The sequence below is a fragment of the Andrographis paniculata genome, unplaced genomic scaffold (genome assembly GCF_009805555.1).
Source record: "Andrographis paniculata isolate CXL003 unplaced genomic scaffold, ASM980555v1 Contig45END, whole genome shotgun sequence".
NCBI classification, from domain to species: Eukaryota; Viridiplantae; Streptophyta; class Magnoliopsida; order Lamiales; family Acanthaceae; genus Andrographis; species Andrographis paniculata.
The window spans coordinates 2182075-2195908 of NW_026137579.1; the positions used below are offsets into that span (position 1 = coordinate 2182075).

General features: G+C 42.5%; 4 protein-coding genes across 4 annotated transcripts; 1 reads left to right on the forward strand and 3 right to left on the reverse strand.

Annotated features, from left to right (window-relative positions):
* Positions 1 to 117: 117 nt before the first annotated feature.
* Positions 118 to 3341, reverse strand: LOC127252108 (probable E3 ubiquitin-protein ligase XERICO). The gene is made up of 3 exons (XM_051276142.1): positions 3327 to 3341; positions 1192 to 1292; positions 118 to 966 (listed from the first exon to the last, which is right to left on the reverse strand). Exons 2-3 carry the CDS (start codon positions 1254 to 1256, stop codon positions 447 to 449), a joined length of 585 nt encoding a protein of 194 aa, XP_051132099.1. The 5' UTR covers positions 1257 to 1292; positions 3327 to 3341; the 3' UTR covers positions 118 to 446.
* Positions 3342 to 3770: 429 nt separating this feature from the next.
* On the forward strand, positions 3771 to 6530 carry LOC127252107 (probable protein phosphatase 2C 44). Its single transcript, XM_051276141.1, has 5 exons — positions 3771 to 4171; positions 4571 to 4834; positions 5512 to 5788; positions 5906 to 6060; positions 6145 to 6530. Exons 1-5 carry the CDS (start codon positions 4121 to 4123, stop codon positions 6280 to 6282), a joined length of 885 nt encoding a protein of 294 aa, XP_051132098.1. The 5' UTR covers positions 3771 to 4120; the 3' UTR covers positions 6283 to 6530.
* On the reverse strand, positions 6517 to 9735 carry LOC127252097 (leucine-rich repeat extensin-like protein 3). Its single transcript, XM_051276117.1, has one exon. It carries the CDS (start codon positions 9652 to 9654, stop codon positions 7390 to 7392), a length of 2265 nt encoding a protein of 754 aa, XP_051132074.1. The 5' UTR covers positions 9655 to 9735; the 3' UTR covers positions 6517 to 7389.
* Positions 9736 to 11263: 1528 nt separating this feature from the next.
* LOC127252105 (coniferyl alcohol acyltransferase-like) lies at positions 11264 to 13417 on the reverse strand. The gene is made up of 2 exons (XM_051276138.1): positions 12882 to 13417; positions 11264 to 12325 (listed from the first exon to the last, which is right to left on the reverse strand). The coding sequence occupies exons 1-2, from the start codon at positions 13296 to 13298 to the stop codon at positions 11402 to 11404; spliced, it is 1341 nt and encodes a 446-aa protein (XP_051132095.1). The 5' UTR covers positions 13299 to 13417; the 3' UTR covers positions 11264 to 11401.
* Positions 13418 to 13834: the final 417 nt, after the last annotated feature.

Sequence of the window (13834 nt, forward strand, 5' to 3'; positions counted from 1 at the left end):
TTACTTATCTTTATCTTTTTTGTGACCACAGCAAAAGCAAATTAACAGCAATTTAAAAAGAAAAAGAGTAGCAGCTGTCCTCAACAAACACAAATTTCAAATTAATTAATAACAGAATGGATCAAGAATTGAAGACACGGTTTGATTGTAGAACAAACAATAGATCATCAATCAATAATGGTAAAGCCTCTTACTGTACATGAGTGAGTAACTGCTACAAATTAAGAAAAAAGAATGGCTGATTCTGATAACCTGGCACTGTAATTTCTGTGGGTCTGCAAATGTGCAACCCCAAACAACTTCGTATGTACAAACTGGGCTCAACAAATACATCTGAATCTCCCTATGCCCAATAACAATTCTAAACTAACAAATAATCAGAATCTGAATCTGGAGGAGGTGCAAGAAATTGCATTCCCCTGATCAAGAATCAAGAAAAACAGGGCCTAAGGGAGCAGATCATCTCCAAACAAGTAAAGCATCCGCTCCACCGCCCAGCTCGGTTGTGGCGCTGGCGGCGCAGAGCTTACGGCGACGAGAGATGCCCGGCAGAGGGGGCATGTCAACCGGTTGTCGTACGACAGCCACCTCTCGAGGCAGTGCTTGTGGAAGACATGGCTACAGTTGCTCAGCTGGCACACCTTGCTGTTCTTCCTCAGCCTGTTGAGGCACACGGCGCACGACATGTCCTGGCGCTCCGGCAGGATGCTTCCGAGAGTCGTCGTGGCAAGACTGTCCCTCACAATTCTCAAACTGGCCGACGAAGATGATGGAGAAGAGCAGCAAGACGAGCCCGAAGAAGCCGGCGCTGTCGAATCTGTCGGCACTGATAAAATGCCCAAGGAAGTGGTCAGGAAGTGCAGCGCAAATGACAGGATCCATCTAGTCACAGCAAATATGAGAGCTGCTTTACACAGCACAAACTGATCACTGACAACCATTGAAGCAGAAACTGAATGGAAATCCCTGAAAACCATTGCAAAGATTGTTATAAAGTGGGAGAGTGGAGGGGGAAGTATTCAATAGCCAGAAGAAGTATATATATAGGTGAATCATGAGAGATCAAAGCTTATAGAAAGTGGCTGACGTTTAGGGTGGGTGGTGGGGGGGGCGGGTGGGTAGCTGGCATTTACCTTTAGCTGCTTTTCTTTCTCAATGCCCAGTAAGAATAAAAAGAGAAAAGAGCCTGACCTGGACTTGGGGCATATTTTTGCTGACCAAAGAAAGCATTTGACAGCCATATCTTGATTGATCATGGAAGGTGTGCTGATGACACCTACAGTCCCCAGATGCTTTAAAAAGATTTAATTACAAATTTACACATCAGATCTACTTCATACTCCACTTTATGGAAAGCAGTTTGTGATGGCAGCAAGTTAGTAAAGTGGAAAACCTACTTGCAAATTTGTGTTGAGGATGGGAAGAAGAAAACAATCTTATCCAGCCATGCCCCATAAAGCAGCTTTAGTAGACAGATATTAGGTAGATAAAGAAAGCAATTATCACCCTAACTTATCATCATAATCTGCATTCAAACTTGCTTTTTGTATTTGGAAGCCATTCATTCAAAGATATGTTCTCGGCAGAGCACCCAAAGAACTAATAACAGTGTGACAAGAAAAAGCCTACAGCAAAGAAACTCCCCATGTGTGCTACACATTTGCTAAATACGGATTCAAGACTTTCTTACGTAGATCGTCGTGGATCCAACAATCTCTAGACGACATGTTCAAGTGAAATCACACTGAATCCTGTCTGCCCTAAATATGCATGCTCACAGACATGGAAAAATAGGCAGACAGTAAGAAGGGCGAGACACATGAGGTCGCCACCTGTTAAAATCATCATCATCCCTGTGTATAATCGTAATTTATGACATTCAAGATTCAACTCTTTCAGTGCAAAGAAAGGTAAGATGTTAGATCGTTGAGCAAAATCACAAAAATTAGTGGGATTCTAAATAGAAGGGGTCCATTAAGTCCTTAGCTGGATGGTGTTTTTGTGGTATTGTAATATCAAGAGACATGACTGATATTTCTTTTGGAAAAGATAGCAGCTTTCACATTTAGGGGTCGAATTGCATATCAATTTCATCTTATTTTTCATTGTAAGATAATATGGCAAGAGCTCAATCAAACTTAGGGGTGTTTTCAAAGGAATTAGAACATCATGTTACTAAAGAAACCGACACCTTTAATATATAATAGGATGGTAAAACCTGATATGCTGAGATTATTAGTTGGTGACCAGGATTCAATAGTGTACTGCAAAAACTTCTCAACTTTTACCTGCATGCATATTTGTACATGTTTGATACAATACAAACCCTGAGGACAAGAATTAAGATTCCGGTTTTCTTGTCCTTATGTAAATATCATGCAGGCACTCGTGTGCTGTGTGATTCTGGCTTATTTGTGGCCTTAGAGGAGCTCTAACCATTCAGTAGCTGTTATATGATTTTACAGAGTGCTGCTGCATATACACAGAGGATATTTTTCAAATCACAGCCTCTGTTATTTTCAACTCTTATGGATAGAAGTGGGGGATTTTAGTTAGAACTTTATTGCTAAAGGAAACGGAATCATAAAGTATATCAAACTCGAAAAAGGCAAGATCAAGTATAAAAATAGCTCTACCCTGTGTCTCATGGCATCTTTTGGAGGAGATGGTGATTCACAAAGCACAAAGGCATCCTATGTTTCGGCTCACAAATGTCAGGAATGAATAAGGAGATTTCTTGGCACTAAGATTCGTATGTTGTAAAGATAATTTCCTATTTCTAGACTTTTGAAATAGATTAGAATCTTGCTCAGTACCCGTTAATTCAAAATCAGAAAGCAATCCTGGAGAAACATGAAGAGAACTTAAAGTGTCGTGGTACTGCAAACTCAATTCTTGACAATCATTTTGCTTTTTTTCACCAAAGAAAAATGGGGTGAGCAGCTAAAGGAACTCCATCAGAAATCCCCAGCTATGGTTTTACTAGCCTCCATTAATCCAACACATCTTGTTACCAAACAGCATTCTCTACGTATCAAGAATTACTGAAATAAACTAATGATTCCATCTTTTGAAGGATGTACTATGACAATCTGTCGAAAAATACATATGGGCATTTTCCACCATTGTGGTATCTGTTGATATAATCACAGAATATTTGTGTAGTGAATGTATGAGCTTGTTCGACCAAAACCCCACCATTCAACAATCATGAGAGAGAGAGAGAAAGAGGAGAAAGATCAGAATCCAACTCTGAAACTAACCAAAGAATGTCCAACACAGAACGTAATTCGATTTCATTTCTGAACCAAAACTCAAATAATTACCCGGCGGCGCAAAGTGGAGAAGCAGCACTTGCAGACATTAATGCTTCAGCCTCATTTTACTCTACAATTCTCGGATTGGAGAAACGTATCTATAATGGATAACGGGGGTCACATCGAATTCCAAGTCAAACTTACCATCATAAATTTGGGATTACCAATTGCCCAACCATTTATCTCAACTCGATTACATTATTTCTACAGTACTCATTCAGTGGGCAGTGGGGAAAGGAAATACAGTCGCCCATCAAGTCCCTAATTTTCTTCCAGTCAACTTAATAGGGTTTAAACCCAAATCTTTGCATGGCCATTAGACCCCAATACGATAGCATCTGAAGCATCGGGTTAGAAAAATCAAAAGACACGCATTTGGGGTTGGACTTTGAATCCGTCAACCAACTCTCATCAATTCTTTCGCCCCCACTCCAGCAATTATAATAAAATTTATTCGAAAGGGAGAGAGAGGGGAGAAGAAAAAGAAAAAGAAAAAATCTTGCTCCAAATAGACAAGTGTGTGTGACAAATGAGAAATTGTCCATGAATCCACCCTCTTGAAACTCCGGCCTCCAGTCTAAACAGAATTTCTTTTCACATATTAATATACATGCCCGTACAAAGACTTCCGACGAAGACTCTCTTTTCGGCCGAGGTGGAAAGGAACTGGTTCAAGAATTCAATTTCTGTCCCTTTTTAGTGGTGAATTGAACCCTGTGTTTTGATCAAGAAGCCGTCCCCTATCTTTGGTTTTGGTGTTCCTTTGTATATGATTAAGATACCCTTTCGTTTGCTTGTTAGAGATGGAGAGAAAGCGACCTTCACAAGGCTGCAGTCCCCTTGGCGTGATCAAGGTAAATTTTCAGCGAAATTTTGCTTCTTGGGATCAAAGAATCAGTTAATTGTTATACGTACAAATTATGGTTGTCTTAAGAGAAAGTCAGTTTATTGTTGCTTGGGAGAGGAAGACGATGGCCTCTCCAGGTCTAATTTTCTCGACTATGCCAAAGAATCCAGTATGTTCTTGGATGTACATATGGATGAGTCAAAATTGCAAGGGGTGAATTTGAAGCCCTAATTTTGAATTACTCTAAATTGTTTTCAGCTCATAGTGAAAATACATATTTTATGTATGGTTAGTGATATTGTTATGTAGAACCAAGGATTTGTTTACAAGAAAGTGATGCATCACCATATGATTTGGCGCCGGAACTGATTTTTTTTCCTGTCTCTATTTGCTGTGAGATTTGCAGAAGGTTGTTTGTTTAGATGGATCTTCCCCTGACACTGGCAAAGGGAAGAGTAAATTCAAGTCTTCATCAGCTAAAAATGAGGTGCGCCATGGGTTCCACTTGGTGGAAGGACAAGCAGGTCATGACATGGAGGATTACCACGTAGCCGAATACCGAAAAATGGACGGCCGTGGGCTTGGTTTGTTTGCAATTTTCGACGGCCATCTAGGTGATCGAGTCCCCAGCTATTTGAAGGATAATCTCTTCAACAACATACTTCATGAGGTTCGTTTATATTCGCCAGCCATTTATCTGGGACTCATTTTATTCTCAAAATCCTATATTTGTTGTGCTCTGTACAAGAGTTTGAATTTTATTCTTCTTCGAATGGGGTTGTGGGGATTAATGGAGAATGTAACTATGTAAGGTAACATAGAGGTAATCTATGGCATTATTGGGATAATAATGTTGATGGCAGTTTTATGCACTTCTGTTGGATGCTAGAGTATGCGAAAATTAAGGTCTTTTGATGGGGAGGAATTTCATTCTTTGTTAGGATAATTTGAAATGTTGAAACATAGAAATTAACAGCTAAAAGGCGTTGTTAGAAATACACAAGATATTAAGTAGCTAAATAAGCAAGGTGTAAAGGATTGAGAATGTTTTGTTTGGCCTTTAAATTATGCAAATGATTTCGGTCTGTTAATGAAGCTGGAAAGAACTTTACTTCTTCTGTTGTATATACAAAAAATTCTCAAATGGGTACAATTATTGGCTTGATTTAATTGCAGTTATCATGCTCTGTAATTCGATGGATGTGGTGTTTTAACTATTTAACCTCAGCCCCTGTAACTTCTTGCCTAAAGTTTTATAGCTCGATTTGCCTTTGTAACATGTCAACTTTTCCTTTCTTGCATCATTTTACTCTTCTCTGAAATCATGTTTTTGCTTACCTGTTGCAGACAAACTTTTGGGCAGACCCCAAGGCCGCAATAATAAATGCTTACAGTTCAACTGATAAACGCATCCTAGAAAACTCCCTGCAATTTGGACCTGGTGGGTCGACTGCCGTGACTGCAATTGTCATTGATGGAAAAGAATTGTGGGTGGCAAACATTGGAGATTCGAGAGCTGTCATTTGCCAAAACGGAACAGCAGAGCAACTTACGGTTGACCACGAGCCGCATAGTGAGAGGAGGAGGATTGAGAAGCGGGGAGGTTTCGTCACCACTCTTCCCGGTATTTTATAATCATTTCAATGGATTCTTCTCCAATGCATTCCGGATTTAAGAAATCATGGTGTGCTTTGGGGATTTGTAACTAGATTGCATGAAAAACCTAAAACTCCTGTTTCAGGAGATGTACCTCGGGTTAATGGCCAACTTGCTGTCGCACGTGCTTTTGGAGATGAAAATCTTAAGGCGCATTTGAGTTCAGAGCCGGATGTTCGTAACCTATGCATTGACTCAAATACACAGTTTGTCATATTGGCAAGTGATGGCTTGTGGAAGGTGAGGCTAGTTCTTGAATCGTCGTTAGTTCCTATTATCATTCCTGACCTGCAAATCCTGATGGCCAAATAATTCACTGTGCAGGTGATGAGTAACCAAGAGGCCGTTGATTTGGTAAGGCATATCAAGGACCCTCAAGCAGCCGCCAAGCGTTTGACGACAGAGGCGTTGACAAGAAAAAGTAAAGATGATATATCATGCATCGTGATTCGCTTTGGATGATCATATCCAGCCGAGAGGAGATATCATACAGCGTATATGTCTTTTATGCATTGCCGATTGCCCTTTGTTGGAACCAGGACGATTGAATATAAAGTCGTGTATGTTTTTTCTAGATAAGAGTTTGGAGTGTATTTCCATGGCATTTTTAGATAGGGAGATCTGTGTGCATAGAAGCTTTGAGTTACATGTGAATGGTTGCACATATAAGCTCGATTTGGGATGCTCATGTTCGAATTCTTCCTTCTGTTTTTTTTTTTTTTTTTTTTTTTGTCAGTTTGTATGTGTGCGTGTGTGTATATATATATATATATATACCTGGGAAGTACTGAGAACAGCTTATTCATTTACCTATCGACTTTTAAGTTCCAACATTTGTGTTCTTGGTATTGTTTCCTTGCCTGATTTGGTGTGATCTAATCGATGATTCTTGAAATACTCGTGCTTGGTTGCAATAAAGATTGTATCTTGCACGATCTTTGGCGTGATCTTGAGTAGGAATTGAACAATTTTGTTAGAAGGGATTGCTCAAACAATAATGGAGGACAGATTTTTTCAGTTAGTTTTGTTTTGAGTTGCAAAGAAGATCTCAAGAATGCACCAATGTCATAAATATAGAACTTTTAAGGGAAAAAATACAGAATCTGCAGTATGAAAAGCCAGTAGAAAGCGCATGTATAGAAGTGGAAAATGGCGTACATTTATTCCATTGACAATATATATATAGCAAGATCAAGGGAAAGCTCACTTGTTCAAAAACAATCAAGAAAATGCTTCAGACTAAAGAATATTAATGAGTTTAGACTTGTTATGCACAACGAACTCTTCTTGTATATAAATGAACTAATGATGCTCTGTCCCCACCCATTTTCTTCAATGCGCAGTAGTGATTGATGAAGTGATGATAGTGCCTGTTGTTGTTGTCTCGGAAAAAAATTGAAGATGAATTTGGAAAGGAAACTAATGGTCTATGCTAATGATGCGGATATGTTGAGATGAGATGAGCCCTCAGATCTTGGGAAGAACAGCAATTTGAATGTGGGCTTGAGGCTCTCTTTTTGGGGATTTTGGAAACAGATGGGTGGGGGGAGGGGAAAGGATTTAGGGATTTTAGTAGTATGGAATTACCGGCGGCGGTGGAGATGCGTAGGAAACTCCGATTATTGGAGGCAGTGGGATTTTTTCAGGCGGCGGCGGGGGTGAGGAGTATATGTATGGTGGCGGTGGGGATGGCGTGGGAGGCGGTGGGGATGTGTGTTTGTACGGTGGTGGGGATGGCGGACATTCGGTGGTTGGCGGTGGCGGGGGTGGTGGAGGTGGATGCGAGCATTCGGGTGGTGGCGGTGATGTTGTGGGATGTGATGGCGATGGATGTGTGTATGGCGGTGGCGGGGATGAGTAGTGGTAAGGCGGCGGCGGTGAGGGTGAAGGTGGGGGTGGGGATGAGTAGATATAAGGCGGCGGCGGGGAGGGTGAAGGTGGGGGTGGGGATGAGTAGATATATGGTGGCGGAGGTGAGGGTGAGGGTGGTGGTGGGGATGAGTAGACATATGGTGGCGGAGGGGAGGGTGAAGGTGGAGGAGGTGGAGGGGATGAGTAGACGTATGGTGGCGGTGGGGAGGGTGATGGCGGAGGAGGTGGTGATGATGAGTACACGTACGGCGGTGGAGGAGACGGCGGAGGCGGAGGTGGAGATGAGTACACGTAGGGTGGGGGAGGGGGTGGCGAAGGAGGTGGAGGCGACGGCGAAGGAGGAGGTGGTGAAGGCGGAGGCGGAGAAGGTGGAGGAGGTGGCGGCGGGGAGGGGGATGGAGGCGGCGGTGAAGGCGGAGGTGGAGAAGGTGGAGGAGGCGGCGGCGGCGAGGGCGAAGGAGGCGGTGGTGATGGTGGCGGCGGAGAATGTGGAGGAGGAGGCGGCGGCGATCTATGGTGCATCGTCGGAGATGATTTGTGTTGAGGTGGTGGAGGTGAAGCATAATGCGGCGGCGGAGTCACCAGTTCAGGTGTCGGAGGCGGTGGAGGCGGAAGGCGGTGTCCCGGAGAAATTTTATGAGTAGGTGGCGGCGGAGGCCGCGATCTACTACTCGGCGAAGACTTGGACGTAGGCGGCGGCGGCGGAGTAACCCTAAAACTCGGCCTGGGAGGCCTACTGCGTCTCGGCGGCGGCGGGCTCGGCACCGGCGCCCGCCGACCCCCCGGAATCGGCGCACTACCACCACACTTCGACTTCCTACAGTCGAACGGCTTAGCAGCGTCCGACGAGCACTCTCCGGCGGACCTCTGATTCCCCTTATTCGGAATGCAATTCTGCCGCCCATCGGAAGCCCTTCCGCCGCCGAATCTGGCGCACTGCGGCGCCTCACCGGTAAAGTAATTGTACGAGTAAGTAAAGTTCTCCAGCCGCGGCAGCTGGCACACACTCGCCGGCACATCTCCGGTCAGGCGGTTATGAGCCACATTCAGCTGCTCCAGGCTCTCCATCCGGCTGATCTCCGCCGGCAACGGTCCCTGCAAATTATTGAAGCTGACGTCAAACACCGTCAGCTCCTTCAGCATCCCGATCTGCGGCGTCAAGCATCCCGTCAAGTTATCGTTCATCAGAATCAGCTCGTTCAGCGTCTTCCCCATTTTTCCGATGCTGCCGGGAATGCACCCACCCAGATCGTTGTTCGCCAGAACAAGAACCGACACCGGCGAATTTCCAAGATTCTCCGGGATCCCAAACCGGAATCTGTTATCGTTCAAAAACAGGGCATCCAGATCTTTATCGAAAACCTTATCAGGCACCCCACCTTCAAATTCATTAAACCTCAGGTCCAAGAACTTCAGCTCCGGCAACGACAGAACAACCTTGGGGAACCCTCCGGCGAATCGATTGTTGCTGAGATCCAGCTCGAACAGGAGCTTCAATTTCCTGAAGCTCCGGGGAACAACGCCGCAGAACCTGTTGGAATTAACATGAAAAAGCGCCAGATCGGTGAGCAGCCCCAGCTCATCCGGCAGGTACCCGGCAATGTCGCCGTGGTTGAGGTCAATGCCGGAGACCACTCTAATCGAAGAATTAAACAGCGCCGGGGAACAAAAAACCCCACGGTAGCCGCAGACATTCGCGCCCTTCCAATTGGCTGTAAAATTGAACGGATCGGAATGTATGGCCTGTTTCCAGGCCTGCAGGGCAATGTAGGCCTGCCGGAGCCGGGGATTCTCGAAGTTCAACTTCCGGGCATCCTGGACAATGTCGCGAAAGTCAACATCGTCGTGGTCTCCGGCAGCATTGGGGACCAGAGCTGCCAGTAGAGCCATGACGACAGCCGCAACGAACAACAAATTCCGGCGACGCCGCGGCGGCGCGAGGGTGGCGGCTGAGGGAGTCATTGCAATTAGGGATTAGAACAACACATTAAAATGGGGATAGGGAAAGTGGCAGGTGCAAGAGTTTTTATGTTTGTTGTATGTGTGAACAATGAATGAATGAATATGTAATGAGCATTAGCTACTGCCTGGTTGGCTCAATTTATTCCCTCATGGGTTTGTATTTTATAATCCTATTTTATTAGTCCTCACCTGTTAATTAAATTTTAAATTGCAGCTGGGTTTACTATTCAAATTGAAATTGGCATCTCACTCCATGGTTTATTTTTTGAAAGTTTTTGTAATTGGAAGTCAAAGTGTTCATGGGCGACCACAATGTGTATTTAGTTTATGGCTTACAATAAATTTACAACTTAATATTCCAATTAATTTGCTGTATCAATTTCGTATCATTCGTTCGTATGTACATAAAACTTGAAAAGAATAAGTCTAGACATGTCATGTCAGCACGTCGCCTGAAAATAAACATGTAGATATATATATATTGAAAATAAAAATAAAATTGAATTAGCATAGTATTCTTATTACAATGATTGGACACAGCTGTCAAATTGGTTTCGTCCAAGTTTGGTTACGCTCGAACAAGTCTCCCAACAATTATTCTCCCAATTAATGTTATTTTATTTTTTGATAAATCTGACTGGTGAAATTATATGTGTGTGGCAAAAAGGATGAAATTATTCAGTTGATGATGGGTTACCTTTATTAATACAATAATTATTAAGAAGAAGTGGGCCCATTTAATTAATTTATCTATATGGATCGTATAATGTGCAATTACAATAATAAATGGGCCCACCCAGGCCCACAACGCCACGTTCTACAAGGCTGCAGCTAACTGCCACGCTGTATTCAAACCGCGGCCTTTATTTGTAAGTCCGCGTTTTCCTTTACATTTTTATTTTTAATTTAATATTCATTTATTAGATTTATATATAAAGGAAAAATATATATACATTTGGTCATGTCAAAAGTCTGCTTTATAATTTAATTAATTAATGAATTTTATTGTATTATATTGGTTCTTTGAAATGAAATAGTGGAATACATCTCGTAAAGTTGTGTAATTTACATTTACCCACCTACACAGCTACGCCCAAATTATTTGTAGCGTCTTACATTACAACAAATCTTAATTCTTTAATAATTGCACTTGTTGTACAAAATTAAATGCGTTTTTTTAATAGTACTAAACATGCAAACAGACAAATAAAAAGTGCTTTAAATAATATTACTGTATTTTTAATTAATTAAAATTTAGTTTATATTTCTATGAAATATTTATAAAAATTTTAAATTTGTATTTATAATCACCGCTTGGAGTGAGTCTGTCTGTATTACATATTGGAGACAGGCTGTCTTGTCCTGTCTTGTCCATTCAACCAAAAGATTTCTTCAATCATTTGCTTTTCCATATTAGCTCATTCTAACACAATTCATGCTGCCTTTCACTTGCCTTTTCTTATTTTATGGAGTAAATAAGAAAACAAAAGAAAGACACCCAGACATTTCTCATTATTTATGTTTTTTTTTTTATATATATATATTACATATAAAGTTTTTTTTTTTAATAATTTTTTAAATTTGAATTTTGAGAGATGTCTCAGAAAAATATGCATCCATATACAAGGAGAATTCACACTATAATAATACTCTACCATATTTTTAAAAGTTTGTGAAGGTAGTGACATGTACAGCCCAATAGTAAATACCAAGTGGGCTAGGCCCAATTCGAAATTAGTTCGAATATTTAGAATTTAAAGGGAACGAAGACGTGAGGAGCACGTGCCTCGACGAGGTCCAGGTACTTTGTCATCAGATGCATGTAGACAATCCAATCTCCGTTCCGTTTTGCAGATGGCATTGGCATAACGTACCCCGTTTGCCCGCCCCACGGAAAATGGTACGACCCGAATTCGGGTTTGCCCCACCCGAAATCCAGATCCTGAACCGGGAACCGCTGCCCCGAAGAGACGACCACCGCCGCCTCGTCGTTCTCTTCTTTGCAGTACACCTTCACCACCGCCGGCTTCGGCCGCCGCATCTCCACCCAGTCTATCAGCGCCAGGAAATGCTCCGCCGACGACGCTGCGGCGACGCATTCGTGCACCATATCAGCTACCCCCTTCAGAGGCGTCGCAAGGAGATCGCCGACGGTTGCTTCGGCGTACGGAATCGAGACGACGTTCCCGAAGTAGCATTCCAGCGACGCCGGCGTTCTTCCGCCGAGCCTCGCTCGTCCGTCGACCACGATTCCGAATTTCACCGTCTTTGAGCGGTCGCCGCCGCCTTCGGCTATGGACTTCCAGAGGAACGCGCTGAAGGACTCTATTTTGCTCCGTTTGGTGCCGTTGTACGTGGCCAGAGACTGGAGGCGGTCGATTTCCTCCGATTTGATGTGGTAGATTCGGCTCGTCAGGCGGTCTTCGTCCTCCCCGGACGACGGCGGCGGCGGCGGCAGCCGCGGTGCGTAGAATTTGTCCAGCGATTTATGCGGCTGCGGAGGTCGGCGTGGGTTGAGTATGGACCGGCGGAAGGAGGGGAGGCGCGCGATGGTCTTCGATTGAGCCATTTCCGCCCACGCTTTCAGGAACATGTTGGCGGAGTGGGCGTCGGCGGCGCGGTGGTCGATCGCGCATCCGACGACTATGCCGCCGCATTTTAGCTCCGTCACCTTCACATCATATTTGTTTTTCTTTAATAAATAAAATTGACTATGAAATAATGGCATCTTAGTTTAATTCATTTTATTTTTAAATTTAAATCCCTCAAAGATAAAACGACAGACCAATAGAAAAAGGTTTTTGTTAATTGAAAGCCCAACAAAACCAACCAACTCTCAATGGATGCATCAGTTGACCTATTCCCATAATCCAATCCAATTCAATATATATATTTCTATAGACAATTATTTAGGAGGTATAAAAATAATTGTGACATCGACATGTAATAAAAACTTGTAAGAATAAGTAGAGTGAAAGTTTAAGCATAGGCTAAATTAATATGTACTATATAATGTAATAGGTTACAGTCACAAACATATCTTATATTTAATTACTAAATAATTGGCTGAGCACATTTTAAACTCATCAGGTATTCAAAATTTCCATGACATTTTAGTTTCTAAAATGAATTATCAATAAATAGAAATATTTATTTTATTATAAAAAATAGAATTAAGTAAAAATGGGGCGGGGAAACTGTAAATAGAGAATGCGTGGAATGCTAACCTGCACCGATAGCACACCGCGCATCTTAACAGGCACTAGCTTCCGGTCGACAGACACGTCCGGCCGGTAGAGATCAACGTCCTTCAGCTCCACGTCAGCGCACGCGTGCGTGAAATCCACGCCGCGATTGTTGCAGAGGATCTCCGGCTCGCCGTGTCGGTTCTCCATGATCTCTCCGGCGAACGGATAGAACGACACTAACGCCTGAGCTAGGGATTTCTTAAGCGCCGCCACCATATTTTCCGGTGACAGGCTTTCGGTGTAACTGCTCTTCTTATAGCAGAAGAAAATTCCGAAGTCCAGCGGCGGCAGGAGCAAGTCGATGTTCGACATCGGCAGCCAGTGTTCCTGCAGGGGCAGCACCGCCGCCACCACCTCGCTCCGCTTCACCGTCACCGGAAAACCACAGGAGTCCATGTTGACGCTTTACGTACGTTGAGAAAACAGAAATAAGAACACTTCAGTCGCACACGATATATATAAATACGTCGATATTGAACGCGGCTTTCGTTATTATTATTATTATCATTTTCTCTGTAAATCTATTAATTTGTTTATTTGAAATAGAAAAAAATAAAAATAAAAATAAAAACTAATTTAGTGGAAGGTGGTGTGGTTGACCACCTCATTTGGGCGAGATAATATATTATGGGTGTTTTTACTTATTAGGATGAATAATAATTTTATTCATCTTAATCATGTTTGCTTATAATGATTAAAGTTTGCTATAATAATTAAAGATAATTAATCCTACTCAGATAGAATTAATTACTCAAGTAATATTTATACTAAAATTTATATTAAATCAAAGTAAATATCATATTACTTAATTTCATGATTATTTAATCTATAAATATAATTTAAGTATTATAATCCAATCCTTCAAATAAATCGCAATCTAGGGATATAGTATTCTGGAGTTGTTGAATTAATTGAATCAATCAATCATAATC